We start from the raw sequence: 19594 nt of genomic DNA, 5'->3' as shown, positions 1-19594 counted from the left end.
AGTACGGTCGGACCGATAAACATTAAAGCCTTCACAAATAATAGACGAATCACATAGATCATTTACAAACCACGTCTCAGACACACATATCACATCGACATTAGACTGAGTGAAAAGGAATCTAAACAATCTTCTTTAGCAAACTTTGTGCATTTAAGTGAACAATTTTTAGACCAATTTTATAACTACTTATAGTTTTTATCATGGCACTAGCTATGGAACAAACTTCCTCATCCTGCATTGTTGTTATCAATGATTATTAGGGGCGCAATCTCAATATTCAATGCGTATCTTATACATTTCTTAGAGTAATCTAGTTTTAAACCTATCTTAATTAAGAGGATACAATTTATATGCTTAAGAACGAAAGCTATCAGCTTCAGGTCCAGCCGAAGCGTTAGTGAAATATGTAGAAAGTGGATCAGGCGAAAGATTAATGGACGAAAGTTCCTCCATACTGTTAATGCAACAGACACCCTCTCTTCGAGTGCAGCGTACGTGCACAAGGCCGCGTCGTGTAAAAACAGCCGTAAGGATTTTATGTTTTTCATGCGCATAGCCTCTTTAAAGATGAGATAATGCTCTTTTAACAATTGCTCATTAATATAAATTAACGCTTCTGAATTGAAACCCAGAAACTGCAAGCTAAGTTGTTTCTTGTGCTCGCGCCTGTACATTCCGACTTGACCAAGCAGCTTGATCTTTTCGCGTGGGTTTAGCATTTTAATTATTATCACCGGATCCACATGTGTTTGCTGTGATTTCCTTGCTCGGAAGATATCGCAGACTCTTGGTGGTGGAGTCAGCTGGAGATTAAAGCATAGCTTGTGATAGAGCGCTCTGAGATCTTCACCTTCGACATAGGGAACTCCATGAACCCTCAGATCACACGAGCTAGTCTCCCTGCATTGCGTTGCCATCCTGGCCTCCAGTGCACCCAACCTCTGACCTGCTGCTTGTAGATTTTCTACCTCCCGGTTCAACGTCTCAACCCGATGAAGCATCAAAACGTGGATGCGACGATTGCTCAGATTCGGACGAGATTCTGGGTCACGAAGATGAGACGAGTGCTGAAGGAAGTAATCTCGTCGTGCAACGAGTGCAAGTTGCAGCGAACGCGGCCGATGCCGCCGATAATGGGACCCCTACCAGAGGATCGACTGGAAGCGGGAGGATGGCCATTCAAGTACACCGGATTGGACTACTTTGGGCCACTGCTGGTGACTGTATCCCGTCACAGAGAGAAGCGTTGGGTCGCCTTGTTCACATGCATGACGACAAGGGAGATTCATCTGGAGCTGGCGCATGACCTGTCGACGGATTCCTGCATAATAGCGATCAGGAACTTCGTCTGCCGTAGCGGACCAGTACATAGACTGCGGAGTGATAACGGCAAGAACTTCGTGGGAGCTGACAGGGAGGCCAAGCGATTTGGAGACGTGTTCGAGACGGAGAGGATACAGAGTGAGTTGTCCAGCAGAAGCATTGAATGGGATTTCAATTGCCCACCGAACCCGTCTGAGGGCGGAGTATGGGAGCGGATGGTGCAGTGCGTCAAACGAGTGCTGCGCCATACCCTGAAGGAAGTTGCGCCGAGGGATCATGTGTTGGAGAGTTTCCTGATCGAGGCGGAGAATGTAGTCAACTCGCGTCCGCTCACCCACTTGCCGGTGGATGCGGACCAAGAGGCGCCGTTGACGCCAAATGATCTGCTCAAGGGAGCAGCTAACCTGCCGAATACGCCTGGATTGGATGCGGAGCTGCCCAAGGAGGGTTTTACGCGAAAGCAGTGGAGGATTGCTCGCATGCTGCGAGACCGTTTCTGGAGGAGGTGGGTCCTGGAGTACCTGCCTACGCTTGTGCGCCGCGAGAAGTGGTGCCGGAGAACGGAGCCCATCCGCCAGGGCGATATGGTCTTCGTCTGCGATCCTGCCTTGCCGAGACGAGAGTGGCGCAAGGGAATCGTGGAGGAGGTCTACAGCGGAGCTGATGGAGTCGTCAGACGCGCTACTGTGCGCGTGAACGACAATGGCCTATCTCGGACAATGTTGCGGCCCGTCTCAAAACTTGCAGTTTTGGATTTGAGTGAAGCGGTTCTTCACGGGGTCGGGGATGTCGACGGTCGAACATTGTAATCGATAGGTAGACTAAGTATTGTAAGAGAAATCTAGTATTTGTTAATTTATCCGATCTCGTATGGATTTCTTGGCCCTTGAAGTGCGGGCCTACTAATATCGGTTTAATGGATGCCGCCATAAATTGTGCTTCTCATTGTCTTGTGAATCGTAGGAGGGCACACTGCGGTAAGATTAAGTTAGTTTGAAATGTATGAGGCTGATTTGAATTGTTAACAGAATAAAACGACTGCCACGAGCGCCACCAGGCGCACGCTGCCCTTAAAGTTCACCCTCTCTTCGGACCTACGCGTGTGGGGTAGTCGTTAACAAGGCAACTCCATATGATGCAAGACACTGCAAATCCTAAATACAATGGCTTATTAAATAGAACGGACAATCTTTTCATTTGAATTGCATAGAAATTATCATTTATTTTAGTTGCACTATGAAAATTGAATTTTGAAATTAAAGTTTTGTCACAATGTGCTTTTCGTCCAGTCTTCGAGCTATCCGGAGCATCCCATGTACTAATAAGCTTAATATCGACCCTGCGCTCGGGATCTTCCATTGTTTTTCCGTAAACAGAATTATTCATTAATTATATTTTTTGCCTATGTAAAGTATTTAGATCAATGTAATTCTTTAACCAAGGCTTTTGTAAAAACTGAACACCTCTATGGATCTTTTTCAATACTAACCCATTCTGTATACATTGTTGTAAATCCCGATAATGTATTACATAATTTTTCTTATTTCCCAGGTCAGCAATTAATTTTTATACCCGTTACTCGTAGACTAAAAGGGTATACTAGATTCGTCGGAAAGTATGTAACAGGCAGAAGGAAGCGTTTCCGACCCCATAAAGTATATATATTCTTGATCAGGATCACTAGCCGAGTCGATCTAGCCATGTCCGTCTGTCCGTCTGTCTGTCCGTCCGGATGAACGCTGAGATCTCGGAAACTATAAGAGCTAGGCTATTGAGATTTGGCGTGCAGATTCCTGAGCTTCTTACGCAGCGCAAGTTTGTTTCAGTAGAGTGCCACGCCCACTCTAACGCCCACAAACCGCCTAAAACTGTGGCTCCTACAGTTTTGATGGTAGATAGAAAATTTTAACTGAAATGTATTAGTCTTGTCAATACCTATCGATTGACCCAAAAAAAATTTTGCTAGGCCCACTCTAACGCCCACAAACCCTCCAGACAATGCGAAATGATTTTACGCGTGTATGTGTGTGTATGTAAATAGTTGCCGGCCGAACTTAGCGGCAAAGAAAAAAGCCCTGCCGGCGCTCAGAGAGAGCAAAGTGCGCGGCTAACTTATTCTATTGAATAATGAACCCTTTATCCATTTGTCCCATTGACGGGCAAAAACCTTTAAAGATCTGTACAACTTTATTTTTCTCTTTCAATGAATGTGCATTAGCTTAATAAATACCTATAGATTGTCCCAAAAAAACTTTTCCGTTTTCAGTCCAATGCTCAAAAACCAAAGTAGTTAGGACAAGCCTTGACAATAGAGCCAGAAAACGACATACATACATACATATGTATGTATGCATGTGTGTGGATGTAAAAAATTGCAAACTAATATCCGCGGCAAATAGAATTCTTTCAAACAAAGCTATTCAACCAAATAATTTGAAATACAGAATGTGCCTTAAAACTGTTTATGTTTAGCAAGCATACATAAATATAAATGTTTTTTGTTTATTTTATGTGTTGCTTTCTCATTCTTGGCGCTGGCTGAAACAAAAGCAGAGCCGAGAAATGAGAGCAAAGGAGAGAGAACAAAGTGCGCGGCTAACTTATCTTATCTGAGTAACGGGTATCTGATAGTCGAGGTACTCGACTATAGCGTTCTTCCTTGTTTAACTTTATCCTCTTTTGAGGCCAGACAATTTGACGGACAAAATGGAAGATCATTATGAAGATCATGTAAACGGTATGGATATATTAAGTCCACTTCCAAAAAAAACCCGTATTTGCTATCGATTGGAATATTATTCATATCAAAATTGTCTATGTCTGTGTTAGACTTCCACTTAAAATCTTTATATGGTAAAGGTTGTGACATTGCCCAACCATACAAGTTATTCGCATCCACTTAAATTAAAAATGAAGACTCCTTCGGGGAATCATAATCTGACAAATGTTTGTTATTTGCTTTTGTAAATCTATGACAACATTGAACTACTTTGAATAAATCTTTACATATCTATATCTGTCAGCAATTCAAGTTGAATATTTGTAGTTTTCAACATTGCCTCCCAAGGTAGACCTGGTGTCGTAAAATACTTAGCTGGGTCAAGTGAATAAATTTGCATACAAATTTTTCGGAAGTTTTCAAAATTGTCGGTTAAAAGAAATACATCAGTTTTTAAATATAATTCTAAATAATCTTTAAGAGTGGAACAATGCGACCAAACTTTAAGAGCTTAAATTACTATAGAATTCTTCTCTTGGTGGGAGGGGAGTTTCCTCGAGTCTACTAGCGGAGTCTAAATATTCATAAAGAAGTATACCTTTCTTACGCATTAGTCCAAATTCTTTATCATTACTGAAAAACGATTTAACAGTGTTCAATTGATCATCAACTAAATTAGAAGCATAAATCTATATGTATCGAGAATACTAATTTCAAAACTATTTCCACTTAAACTTTTTATTTTCTTTGAGACAGAAATATAGTTTTCCTTATTTATTTGTATTACGGAAATTTCACTTGGAATCTTTCCCAACTCTTGAATAAATAAATGACAGTCGTATTTCGAAAAATTATGAAAAAATACTGGTATGAATTTGTTAACTTTATAATCCAAGTTACATTTAGAGTGGGCTGCACCTCTAAAGCGACCTGTGAAATGACAATGATATCTAACCCTGTCAGTCCCTAAATCTTTCTGACAAATAGAACAATTCAATGAATTATCAAATATTTGCTGGTCATCCAAAGTCATTCTCATAGGAACTATTTTATGTAAGTAGTCGTCACTCAATTTAGTTAAATTTTTTATCAATGAATTTACAAAACTTACTCCCGAATTTCTTCATGTTTCTAAAACAAATTGATCTAGTCTAGAATCAAAAGCGCACTTTATATAATACGCATATGATATTGGAATATGTTCATTAATATTAAATATTTGGGGCTCACTTCAAGATTTTTCGGTTCCAGAATGCATTCAAAATCCGCGTAGACAACGAATGGAACTTGAAGCTGAAGTTGAACCTGGGTAAATTCCAATGTATTATTCTGGGGGTGTGGCATCTTTGAGACCTTCCTACTGCAGAGCGTTTTGTGTTTCAATGCAGCTTCCTCAGTTTTGGAAAAATTTAAAGACACATTGCAGAAATATTGCGCCCTCTTCTGATTTCCTCTCTGAGCAGTCATTAATTCTTGAAAGAGAAATATATACAAATTATTTAATTGCTTAAAAGAGATAAAAATGAATAAAAGAATTTACCTTGAAATATTTTTAATGTACATGTAATGTCCATTTCCACCTTCTTCCAAAAACATCATATTGATATGAAGGTTTCCCTCGTCTCTGCATTATATCCGAATACGTTTAAACTCATATGAGTATTTTTCTTTAAAAAATTTTTTATACATTTTATTTCAAGGGGGAAAGTCAACCCTGTGAAATCTAATATTATTTCATCTCTTATACGAATTATCTCCAGGGATATATCAATATTATATGCCGAACATATTTGCGGCCTGTTAACAATTTTCAATGCAGAAATCAAAGCCCATTTAAAACAATATTGATCATTTTCGTTACAAACGTTAACTATTGCTTTTTTTGTTAAAAGGAAACGAGGTAGTGGTATGAAAGATGAACCAGCCATCGGTGTATAATGATTTACATTCATTTACAAGCGAATCAATTTTATAAGAGACCATCCACTGTCTCTCTCTTGAAATTCTTGTGTTTTTGAAATTGTTTCCATGGTATGTTCATGGAAGTTATTTTTTAAGTCAGAATCTTTATTCATGATCGTCATTTTACTTTGAAAACTTTTCATATCAATTTCTTCAGATTCATCTTTAAAAAGTATATTCTCTGCAAAAAGTTCAAAGTTTACTTTTGCTGAAGTATAACTTTCTAATAGAATGCTGAGATGAGGTAGCAGGGACAATCCAGCTTCACTCAAAAAACTCTCAGGTTAGATCAAGTCCGATGCATCGTTTACATACATGTAATGTAGTATTCTATCCTTGAATCCCTCAGAAATTTTTTTGACTCTTCCGTCAAGGGGTTGAGTTGCATTTCGCTTATGCAACTCCGAACGGACATAATTTGCCCACTTATTCTTTAGCAAGAAACACTTGCAGGATTGACAAAACTGATTTTGGTTATTCATTTTATTTTATTTGTTTTGTTTAAATTCTTTTTTCACGATCACTTTTTCACTTTTACTTAAGTTGTGTTTGACGTAGCAGAGTATCCCACTTCAAGATTATTTTTGGAAGACTAACTATTGTCCTCGATCATTTGTAGTGTTTGAAGTGGGCGTGAACGATAATATTGAAGATAAGAGATGCATACTTAAGATTTTTTTAAATTCAAAAACGTAGGCAATTCTAGTAGGTTACCTCGACTATTCATTGGTTAGAAGAAATGAGAAGTATTGATTTTGAAAAATATTTGATACAAGAGTAGTAGGGAAAGACGGGTTCTGGGACAATTAGCATATTAATGGCCCCCGGCCCCCCCTCCCCCCTCATTACGTATGCGGGTTCTGGGACAATTAGCATAATCCAATAAATAAACTGATTTTAATGGGCTTTGAAGTCATAAAAATGTCACGATCATGTCTATAAAGAGTATACTTAATTGCCCCCATCGCCCCCACATCCCCATGTGACAATATTGATCATGTATCCTTCCCCTCATTATGTGCAATTAATAGTCAGGTGAGAAAGGTGCACGTGAGAAAGGTCGCACAACCATAGTATCCAAAGGTTGTTATCTTAGAGGAACATATCCGATCATGTTGGGGAAAGGTGTGATCACGTCCCCTTTTGCCTCATTATCACAGGTGTTGCTGTGCACGTGTGAAAGGTCGCACACCCAAAGTATTCAAAGATGGTTATCTTAGAGGAACATGTCCGATCATGTTGGGGAATAATGTTTCCTATGATTGTAAAACTAATTTAGAAATCAAAAGAACCCCAATAAAATAAATCTCACAAGTTAATGATTCTCAGATGTGGAATATTTTCAAATACACATTTTTGTTTCCGCCCCAGAACGTTTAACTGGTAAATTGTCTAAGATTCTCTCCTTTCCACAAATGGGTCATAAACATGTCATAAAAGGGATTCAAGCAAGAGCTACCCGAACATGCGCACCTGTCAATTACCTGACCGCAATAAAAGGGACACATGCACAACCCAGAAGGCGCACGCTCATTGACAAGATCATGGGCCTCACGCCAACGACCTCATACGAGCTCATACGACGTTCCCATAATAGGGGTTGAAATCACGACCGCGCAACAGCTCGCAAGTAGCCGACATATCTCAGCCAAGGAAATATTTTCCATTCTCCGTACCTGTAATTTTAACTCGAAATAAAAAGTCAGAAGTTTATTTTGGTACTGCGAACATGTTTTTATTATGTTATTTAATCATTTTCATTCTTTTTTCTAGATTATAGTATTTATTCATAATGTTGAGTGCTTCCTTTTTGTAATCCGAAATTCGATGGCATACACAAGTATCAACTCCCTCAGTGGCTGCATCATTGCTCCACACGCAGGTGTCCATATGATTTCCATGAATAGATGTTTTTATACCTCGTTCACATTCAAAGAGTTTTGATTGTATGAACTGGAGCCGTACATAGTGTGCATTGAACAGAATTCCGTCAAATACATTCAAAAAGTTATTTATTTTAACTGAATGCATGTTGTCTATCTAAGTCAACAATCTCGTCTTACCCTTTTAAATATGCTTACACGATTTATAAGGAAATTTCTACAGGTTTTCATCTTCTTCTTTTACCCAAAAAATATGCATTCTCGAAATTCAACAAATGAAAATCTTTGATTTTTCCTCTTCTTTTACCCAAAAATGTGCATTCTCGAAATTCAACAAATGAAAATCTTTGTTTTTTCCCAAACTCGAAATGATTTTTTCCAAACTGTCCCCTATTGGCTACCTGAGTATGATGGTGTGTATAAAAAATGACCTTTCCTTTCCCACCTGCAGCAAAGTATGTGCGATCTCTTCTAACCAACACTCTCCTTTATTCTATGATTTTGTGTCTCCTTTATCGATTTGATGGTGTCCCATTGGTTACACTTGTATCAAATATTTTTCAAAATCAATACTTCTCATCTCTTCTAACCAATGAATAGTCGATGTAACCTACTAGAATTGCCTATATTGTTTTCAAATTTAAAAAAATCTTAAGTATGCACCTCTCATCTTCAATATTATCGTTCACGCCCACTTCAAACACTATAAATGATCGAGGACAATAGTTAGTCTACCAAAAATAGTCTTGAAGTGGGATACTCTGCTACGTCAAGCACAACTTGAGTAAAAGTGAAAAAAGTGATTGTGAAAAAAGAATTTTACCAAAACGAATAAAATAAAAATGAATAACCAAAATCAGTTTTGTCAATCCTGCAAGTGTTTCTTGCTAAAGAATAAGTGGGCAAATCATGTCCGTTCGGAGTTGCATAAGCGAAATGCAATTCAACCCCTTGACGGAAGAGTCAAAAAAATTTCTGAGGGATTCAAGGGAAGAATACTACATTACATGTATGTAAACGATGGATCGGACTTGATCTTACCAGAGAGTTTCTTGAGTGAAGCTGGATTGTCCCTGCTACCTCATCTCAGCATTCTGTTAGAAAGTTATACTTCAGCAAAAGTCAACTTTGAACTGTTTGCAGAGTATATACTTTTTAAAGATGAATCTGAAGAAATTGATATGAAAAGTTTTCAAAGTAAAATGACGATCATGAACAAAGATTCTGACTTAGAAAATATCTTCCATGAACATACCATGAAAATAATTTCAAAAACACAAGAATTTCAAGAGAGAGATAGTGGATGGTCTCTTATAAAATTGATTCGCTTGGAAATGAATGTGAATCATTATACACCGATGGCTGGTTCATCTTTCATACCACTACCTCGTTTCCTTTTAACGAAAAAAGCAATAGTTAACGTTTGTAACGAAAATGATCATTATTGTTTTAAATGGGCTTTGATTTCTGCCTTAAAAATTGTTAACAGGCCGCAAAGATGTTCGGCATATAATATTGATATATCGCTGGAGATAATTCGAATAAGTGATGAAATAATATTAGATTTCACAGGGTTGACTTTCCCCCTTGAAATAAAATGTATAAAAAATTTTTTAAAGAAGAATACTCATATGAGTTTAAACGTATTCGGATATAATGAAGAGACGAGGGAAATAATTGGACCGCTTTTTCAATCGGAAGTAAAAGCCTCTTCATATCAATATGATGTTTTTGGAAGAAGGTGGAAATGGACATTACATGTACATTAAAAATATTTCAAGGTAAATTCTTTTATACATTTTTATCTCTTTTAAGCAATTAACTAATTTGTATATATTTCTCTTTCAAAGACTAATGACTGCTCAGAGAGGAAATCAGAAGAGGGCGCAATATTTCTGCAATGTGTGTTTGAATTTTTCCAAAACTGAGGAAGCTGCATTGAAACACAAAACGCTCTGCAGTAAAAAGGTCTCAAAGATGCCACACCCCCAGAACAACACACTGGAATTTACCCAGGTTCAACATCAGCTTCAAGTTCCATTCGTTGTCTACGCGGATTTTGAATGCATTCTGGATCCGAAAAATCTTGAAGTGAGCCCCAAATTATTTAATATTAATGAACATATTCCAATATCATATGCATATTATATAAAGTGTGCTTTTGATTCTAGACTAGATAAATTTGTTTTAGAAACAGGAAAAAATTCGGGAGTAAGTTTTGTAGATTCATTGATAAAAAATCTAACTAAATTGAGTGATGACTACTTAAATAAAATAGTTCCTATGAGAATGACTTTGGATGACCAGAAAATATTTGATAATTCATTGAATTGTTCTATTTGTCAGAAAGATTTAGGGACTGATAGGGTTAGAGATCATTGTCATTTCACAGGTCGCTTTAGAGGTGCAGCCCACTCTAAGTGTAACTTGGATTATAAAGTTAACAAATTCATACCAGTATTTTTTCATAATTTTTCAAAATACGACTGTCATTTGTTTATTCAAGAGTTGGGAAAGATTCCCGGTGAAATTTCCGTAATACCAATAAATAAGGAAAACTATATTTCTGTCTCGAAGAAAATAAAAAGTTTAAGTGGAAATAGTTTTGAAATTCGTTTTCTCGATACATATAGATTTATGCCATCAAGTTTAGATTCCCTAGCTTCTAATTTAGTTGACGATCAATTGAACACTGTAAAATCGTTTTTCAGTAATGATATAGAATTTCGACTAATGCGTAAGAAGGGTATATTTCCCTATGAATATTTAGATTCCGCCAGTAGACTCGAGGAAACTTCTCTCCCACCAAGGGAAGCATTCTATAGTAATTTAACGGAAAGGGAATGCTCTCAGGAAGATTATGATCAAGCTCTTAAAGTTTGGTCGCATTTCTCTTGTTCCACTCTTAAAGATTATTTAGAATTATATTTAAAAACAGATGTATTTCTTTTAACCGACATTTTTGAAAACTTCCGAAAAATTTGTATGCAAATTTATTCACTTGACCCAGCTCAGTATTTTACGACACCAGGTCTATCTTGGGAGGCAATGTTGAGATCTACAAATATTCAACTTGAATTGCTGACAGATATAGATATGTATAGATTTATTCAAAGTAGCATTCGAGGTGGTTTAGTTCAATGTTGTCATAGATATACAAAAGCAAATAACAAATATTTGTCAGATTATGATTCCTCGAAGGAGTCTTAATTTTTAATTTAAGTGGATGCGAATAACTTGTATGGTTGGGCAATGTCACAACCTTTACCATATAAAGATTTTAAGTGGATGTCTACCACAGACATAGACAATTTTGATATTAATAATATTCCAATCGATAGCAAATACGGTTATTTTTTGGAAGTGGACTTAATATATCCATACCGTTTACATGATCTTCATAATGATCTTCCATTTTGTCCGTCAAATTGTCTGGCCTCAAAAGAGGATAAGGTAACAAAATTAATTGCTGACCTGGGAAATAAGAAAAATTATGTAATACATTATCGGAATTTGCAACAATGTATACAGAATGGGTTAGTATTGAAAAAGATCCATAGAGGTGTTCAGTTTTTACAAAAGCCTTGGTTAAAGAATTACATTGATCTAAACACTTTACATAGACAAAATGCAAAAAATAAATTTGAAAAAGATTTTTTTAAATTAATGAATAATTCTGTTTACGGAAAAACAATGGAAGATCCCGAGCGCAGGGTCGATATTAAGCTTATTAGTTCATGGGAAGCTCCGGATAACTCCAAGACTGGACGAAAAGCACATTGTGCCAAAACTTTAATTTCAAAATCCAATTTTCATAGTGCAACTAAAATTAATGATAATTTCTATGCAATTCAAATGAAAAGATTGTCCGTTCTATTTAATAAGCCAATGTATTTAGGATTTGCAGTATTAGACTTATCGAAATGGAAAATGTACTATTTTCACTATCAATATATGAAGCCAAAGTTTCAGGAAAAGTTACTCTTAAATTATATGGATACTGATTCATTTATCTATACAATAAAAACTGAAGATTTTTATAAAGATATTCGTAATGATCTTGGAGCAAAATTTGATACATCGGACTATTCAGATGAAAGAATTAATCTATATAACTTTAAAAGAGTTAACAAAAAAAGTTTAGGGTTTTTTAAAGATGAGCTTAACGGTAAACTCATGACAGAATTTGTAGGTCTGTGCTCAAAGGTTTATTGTTATAGAATAGATCAAGTTAAATCTTCACATAATAAAGCAAAGGGAGTGAGTTCACGAAATCTTACAATCGAAGACTATAAAAACGTTTTATTAACTGGGGCCTCACTATATGGTAATAGAACAATGTTTAGATCAAAAGCACTTAAAATAACTACAGTTAAAGTAAATAAAAAAATTCTTTGTGGCAAAGATAACAAAAGAAAACGTAATGTTAATGAATCACAATTTTTAGAGTTAAGTAATGAAGACCATGGTACGACATCAATAAAACATCAGAGATTAATTGAAAAAGATATTTTAGAAAATGTTGAATGGCTAGAATCAAATTCATTTTGCTTGGGTGAGATGATACAAAATAATTATGTGAACGATGGAGAATCATTAGATAGCCTTAAATTTCAAAAGGAACATATTGAAAAAGAACTATTTTATAAATCAGTTGAATTGGAGATGTTTTATTATGATCGAGACTTTGGAAAATATAAATGAAAATGATTTTGAGTTTGTAAAAAGTATTTTTATTATATTTAATTTTAATTTAAAACATTGTACAAAAATATTAATATTAAACTTAATATAAGATAAGATAATATGTAAATAAAAATTAATTAAATAAATGATTTATTATACTACAAAATGTCTTCCTTGTTTATCCAGCTAGTCTTTGAAAACCCAAGCCACTTAACCAAAACTTTATTTCCTTTTCGCCTTACAATTTTTTCAACTAGGTATGTGTGGGGAAATCGTGTTTTTTTCAGTTCTTCTTTATAGAATCCGCCCTGAATCGGGCTACCATCTAAATCTTCAAGTAAGTATGTTTTAGGGTATGTATTCTTCACCTTTCTAATTTTAAAGATTTCAGTTGTATAGTTCGGTGTATACCCTTTCTCAAAGACATGTTTGTATTTACTGATACGAACGTGGTCCCCCTTACGGAATTTACTTGCAACAAATATTTTCAGGAAGAAAAAATTTCATTGGAAGAATTGACTTTACTTGGACTCATTTTTATTGTTCTATGCTCTCTATTATTATATTTATTAATTAATTGTTTATACATATCTATCCACTTATATTTTCCATTGAAACTAAACTCACGCCACATTAACTCTTTAAGAGTTCTATTGAAACGTTCAACTATTGATGCTTTTAGAGTACTGAAGGTTGAATAATGATTTATCCTATAACTTTTCATTAATACCTTAAATTTGGAATTAAAGAATTCAGTGCCATCATCAGTTTGCAGGTTTCTTGGTGTTCCATGACCCGATTTAAATATTCTCTCCATGGCTTGGGAAACATCATTTGCATTTTTTGATTTTAATGCCTCACCCCAAGCATATTTCGAAAATGTGTCTATAACAGTCAACAAGTATCGGTACCCATCATTAGATTTTGAAAAGGCTCCCATTTCAACCAAATCTGCTTGCCACAGATCGTTTATACCCCTTGTAATCACTCGTCTTCGTTGAAAGTTTTTTCGAGATGGTCCGTGCAACTCATTTACGATTTCTCGCTTAATCATATTCTTCTAATAGGCTGAAAAGCGACACCTTCTAACTCAATTGTGGTTTTTTTCGGTAATGATATCGGTTTTGTTACATATTTAAATATATAGTCCTCAATGGTTTTAATCTTTTCCAGAATTTTGGCAAAAATTTGGTCAGCGCTGTCTGCCCTCTTACTATTCAATTCAATTTTATTTTCTAAGCTTGAAATTTTTGTGAGTCGACGATTAACATTTTGAGTTATAATTTTTCTTAAATCTTCTCCAAACTTTCCGAGGATCTCATCAGTATATTGTTTCGTTGCTAGATCATTGTTGTCTGAAGGCTTAGATCCGTTTTTGATACGTTTATTTTGAGCATTTAGATTACCGTCCTCATCGATGAATAATCCCTCAGTAGAATTAACACGTCTTTTCAAATTTTCTGATCGTTCCTTATCAACAGAAAAATGTCCAAACTTGTCGACAGACATGATGTTTATAAATGTAAAACATATTTGTCCTTCCTATTTATACTCATTAATATATAATACTTTCTTCACGCAATTCCTCTAATATTGAAAAAATTTCGTTATTGTGGCTGGTGTTACCCGCTCCTTTTGATGCTACTAAAATTTCCAATCGTTCGACTAACTCATTTACATCATTCCAATATACATAGTTTGGATTTGATTTCTGAAGAGTCATGTAACCAAAGCCTGTTTTTGAGCGAAGTGGAGTAGACGTTGTAGGACTGAAATCTTTGTCTATCAACTTCTTAATAATATGGCTATATTTGTATGCTCGTGTACCCTTGATTCTGTTATTAGGTTTAAAGCCTACTCTATGTATATTCGTTTCTAAAATAATTTTTTTATACATTTTCAAGTCTTGATCATCATAGTTTTCAGGTTTACTAAGAAAAATTAGAGAGTACAGACCAGGAGTCAGATCACAACTCATTCCACTAGAAAATGTTATTTTATTATTTTTAATTTTTAATTCTTTATCTCCCAAAGTTAATGAATTGTTTGCGCTTTTTTTAGGTCCGTAACCCTTATCCAACACATTTCCTCTGGTCAAATTACTGATATTAAAATCATAATTATAACTAGTGTTATTATCTTCTAGCTCTGCATCCACACCCATATCGGCCTCTCCTGTATACATTGGTAAAGGTGTTGTCCCTTCTTCTTCACTTTTTTCCTTTTTCTCTTCTTCTATATCTTCCTCTATATTCGTTTGTGAAAAGAATTGATTATAGGAATCACTATCATCGAAAGACCTTGGTGGAGTTATGTTTCGTTTAGACTGCGGATCTTTCTCATTAGTTGTAAAGTAGAAATCGTCAAGCTCTCTCTCATCGTATTTCTTAATTTGCTTCATTTCACGCTTTACTTTTATACTATCTTTTACATTAGAAATCTTTTGTTTTTTATTTTCCTTATCAAGTTCATGTAAGGGTTCAGTAATAGGCTTAAAAGTTTCCTCCAATTGTAAATTCGTATGATTTTTGACTTGTTTGAGATCATCGAATTTTCGCTTCAAAGCAAATCTTGCTTTGGTTAACTGTGACAAAATATTCATTGTAGTATATTGTTCAAACTTTATAGGTGAAAGATTTAAAATTTCCGAAATTCATGTAGTCACTCCTCAGTTACTAAACAAATACTGTTTAGGGAACGCCAAGATCTGTAATATTTATATACCATTTCCGAATAAAAAAAAAAGATTCGATACATTTTCTTCATTATATTTTAAAAAGTGTATTTATTGTTATATTCTTAAAATCTCAATCTTTTTAATGATTACTGACTTATTTCTAAATACAAATTGTCATTACTTTTATAAATATTAAATTTTCCATCAACCATTTCATTGATGATATCATCTTGAAGAGAGGTGTACCTTTCCGGCATGTACAGAATGTGCTCCTCCAACTCGAGAGCAATAGATTCTCCAACCTTTGTTGTTTTGCGCTCCGCCTTGAGGATCGGGAATCTTACATTTTCAGGCATCCTTGTCTTCGATAGCAGTGTCTTTTTATTACATTTATTGAACTCTTTAACTACAATGTTCATCTGGTTTTCCTGATTCATGATGGTTGTTGAGTTTTTTGGACTTGAGACAGTTGTTCCACGTTGTTTTTAGCTGTATTTTGATGTTTACTACCTGTTTAGCAGTTGTTCAGTACTTGTTTCGTAGTTGCTTACTACTTGTTTTAGCTGGTTAATAGCTGTTATTAGATGGTTATTATCTGTTTAGTAGCTGTTAACTAGTTGTTTACTAGTTGTTATAAGCTGGTCACCAACTGTTTTGAGCTGTTATGAGCAGTTATAGGCTTTTTTGTTAAGAATGATCAAAAATTCTTGTCCTCTAGATGACGTTCGATGTGAAGTAGAAACTTAGACTGTGAATTTGAACGCGTGCAGGTCCACTTTTTATACCATACAGAGTTCACACATACACGTACCCATACATTGATTTTCAACCCCCCAAATGTAAATTAACCATTTAAATATACCGGTTTTGACTCCACATTTTCTACGAAAGAAAGTAGAAAAGCGAGGCACAGGTGTCCACAGTTGTATGTATCAAAGTCTTGAACTCTATCGTAGTTGTATTGTATTCTATGTCCCAAGTATTTCACAACTTCTCTAGGTGGCTGAAGATTTCCAAAACTGTCGAAATAATGTATATTATTTTTATTTTTATTATATGCAACCCAATGTGTACCACTTGATCGGGAATTATCTAAGTTTACTATACCACACTCCCTACTTTTTGGTGCTTCTGGGAGTAGATCTCTCATAAACACCCCTCTAAAATGTGGGATATATTTCCTAGCAAAATGTATAATGTTGATATTTGATAGTGGTCTATTGGGTAGCAGAGAAATTAGTTTTTTCGCTTCTTAATTCCTTTCCCCTTACTATAGGGCTTAAGAAAGAAACCATAACCCTTTCTATAGGGCTTGAGATATAATCCTTCTCCTACAGCAACACTTTCAATTTTCCTATTGTGACGTTTTTTCTCCTCCATATCTTCCTTAGCCATTCTCGCATTGTTAATTGTTTTTGCAATTGCTGCACTACCACTTGCTAAACTACCAAGAGCGCTGAGGGCTGTCAAGATCGGCACGATTGGTAGAAAACCTCCAATTTTGGGTACATTAATTACACGAGGTACTTTAACATTTTTCTTAGAACCCATTGATTGATGAATTGATTTACGTGCAACTTTAATTGCACTCATAATGTCTAATGGTTTTTGTTTTTTTAATGTCTTAGTAGCAGCATTAATTACAGTCGAAAGGTTTGTCTTCTTCATTTTATTCTTCAATATCTTTTTCCTTCCTTTCTTTTCCGTTTTATTCAATCCCATACCAAATTTTTTCTTGGCTTTCATTATATTTGTAACAAAGTATGCTGCTGCTCTTTCACCAAGACTGCTATCTGGTGCCTTGACACGCGACCAGGCTTTGTCAATTAATATGGAGTCTGCCCTATGTCGTTCACTCAATGCCTTGTTTTGAGAATATGCGATATCGTGCTCTTTGCAAGCTTCATCCAATGGGTTTATTCCTTGATCACCACGTTCCAACCGTTTCTGTAACTTTGTACCCGGTCCACAAAAATTATATCCCGGAATATGGGCTTCAAACGGTAATGTATTAATTAGCTTATCGACAAGACCACCACCGTGTTTACAATTAAAAATACGACTGATGCGATTATAAAAACGTTTCCCCATTTTATTGATGTTTAATCATCAAAGATTTCTCATTGAATGAGGTACATTAGGTTAAAAGATGCGTTTAATAAGTCAGAAACAAAAAATTGTAGTTAGAAATATTAACGATGAAAACGAGAAAAATCTACCGCCACGACATAGTGCTCTCTTACCGAACACAATAAGGGCTCTAATTGTTGGGCCTTCGAATTGTGGTAAAACTAATATTATGTTAAGTCTAATAGAGAGTCCTAATGGATTAAAATTCGAAAATGTTTATATATTTTCAAAAAGTTTATATCAACCTAAATATGAGTACTTGGAGAAATTAATCAAACCGATTAAAGGAATGGGATATCATACATTCTCCCATAATGAGGGTGTACTAGACCCCAGTGAAGCTAAAAACAATTCCATTATGATATTCGATGACGTAGCTTGTGAAAAACAAGATAACATAAGATCTTATTTTTGTATGGGTCGACATAAAAATATCGACTCTTTTTATTTATGTCAAACGTATAGTCATATACCTAAACATCTGATTCGTGACAATGCCAACTTTATTATAATGTTTAAGCAAGATGATTTAAATATGCGGCATATATATCGGGACCATATTAACACTGATATGAATTATGAAACATTTGTGAAAATTTGTCAAAAATGTTGGGAGGACAAGCACGGATTCCTATTAATTAGCAAGGATAACGAAATGGATAACGGAAGATACAGAAAAGGATTTGATCAATTTATTATGATTTAAGGAGTAATATCAATATAAAGCTTGGTTAGATACTTACAATCCCACAGTTTATCAAGAGATTTCAATATGTCTAGATCACTTGCATTATCCTTGAATGGAAATAGTTCCATTATAAATACAAACTTTTTTCCACCTATCGAATTGAATGGTCGATATGAGTGCGCTCTTATCGATTTTAATATGTATAATTCGATTCCAAATATTGATGAAAAAAATAACCTCTTCCACATCGGTGACAAGGTTATTACAATTCCAACTGGATCATATGAATTGAATGATATCACCGATTTCATTTACAATAAACTAAAAGACTATAACCTGGAAAATACATTTAAAATTCAAAGTAATAATAATACACTTCAAGTTGAAATAACTACCATGCGAGAGTCAGTTTACTTTAATAAGGAAAGATCGGTTGGACAGCTGTTTGGTTTCCATCAAAAAGTACTAGAACCACATCCTACAAAAACCTATCGATCAGATCAGACCGTGAACATATTAAAAATTAATACAATTCGTTTGGAATGTAATATAATCAGCGGTTCATATGTAGATAATACACCGAATCATACATTACATGAGTTTGGCATTAATGTTCCGCCTGGGTATAAAATGACAGTGACACCACATAACCTAATTTATTTACCAATCAACTGTGACGAAATAAGCACACTATCTATACGCATAGTTGATCAAAACGGTGATTTGGTGAATTTACGTGGTGAAAACGTTTCGATTCGCATGCACATTCGGTTAATAGAATGATTATTTATAATAAAAGACGTAGCTTAAGTCCTCAGCCAAGCATTACTAATTGTAAAGCTATAGAAAGAGGATCAAAAGTAAAAAGAAGCTCACTTACTTTGAAAAATAAACTATTTTTAAAGTCGTTAGGCTTGAAGCTTCGAGTATAATATAAAAGGTGGAAAGGAAAACAATGAACGAAATTTTAAATGTTCGAGAAAAGGTTTACTCAGATGAGAGTATTTCGAAGAAAGAGTTTCATACTTATTCATCGTATAATCAAACATTTAAGCCAAACGATGAAATTCGAATTACTATTCAAAATCAAGACTTGTACGTGCTTCCTCACGAAAGTTACCTTAATTTTCAAGGAATTATTAGAAAAGATTCACCGAATGGACCTACAACTGAAAATGTTACCACTTTTTTTAAAAATAATTGTATGGCTTACTTTTTGGATGAAATTAAGTACGAAATAAATGGATGTGAGATTGATAAGACACGATTTGTCGGTATGACTACAACCCTAAAAAATTATATATCTCTGGATAATCTTCAAAGTCAAAATCTATTAAATTCCGGATGGAGCAGTGGGGACGAAATATCTACGGGACCCCACTTTAACTTTTCTGTACCATTAAAAAATTTATTGGGATTTGCTGAGGATTATAAAAAAGTTTTGTTAAATTGTAAACACGAACTAGTGTTGATGCTAACTAAGAATCTTGGTGATGTGTTTGAACAAACCAGAAATTAACAAA

General features: G+C 35.0%; 1 protein-coding gene across 1 annotated transcript; it reads left to right on the top strand.

Moving 5' to 3' along the window:
• Positions 1–1058: 1058 nt before the first annotated feature.
• Positions 1059–2135, top strand: LOC139353714 (uncharacterized). The gene has a single exon (XM_070998038.1). It carries the CDS (start codon positions 1059–1061, stop codon positions 2133–2135), a length of 1077 nt encoding a protein of 358 aa, XP_070854139.1.
• Positions 2136–19594: the final 17459 nt, after the last annotated feature.

The sequence above is a fragment of the Drosophila suzukii genome, chromosome Y, assembly GCF_043229965.1.
Source record: "Drosophila suzukii chromosome Y, CBGP_Dsuzu_IsoJpt1.0, whole genome shotgun sequence".
Taxonomy (NCBI): domain Eukaryota; kingdom Metazoa; phylum Arthropoda; class Insecta; order Diptera; family Drosophilidae; genus Drosophila; species Drosophila suzukii.
The sequence above is the reverse complement of the archived record's forward strand: the minus strand, read 5'-3'. Positions and strand labels throughout refer to the sequence as shown.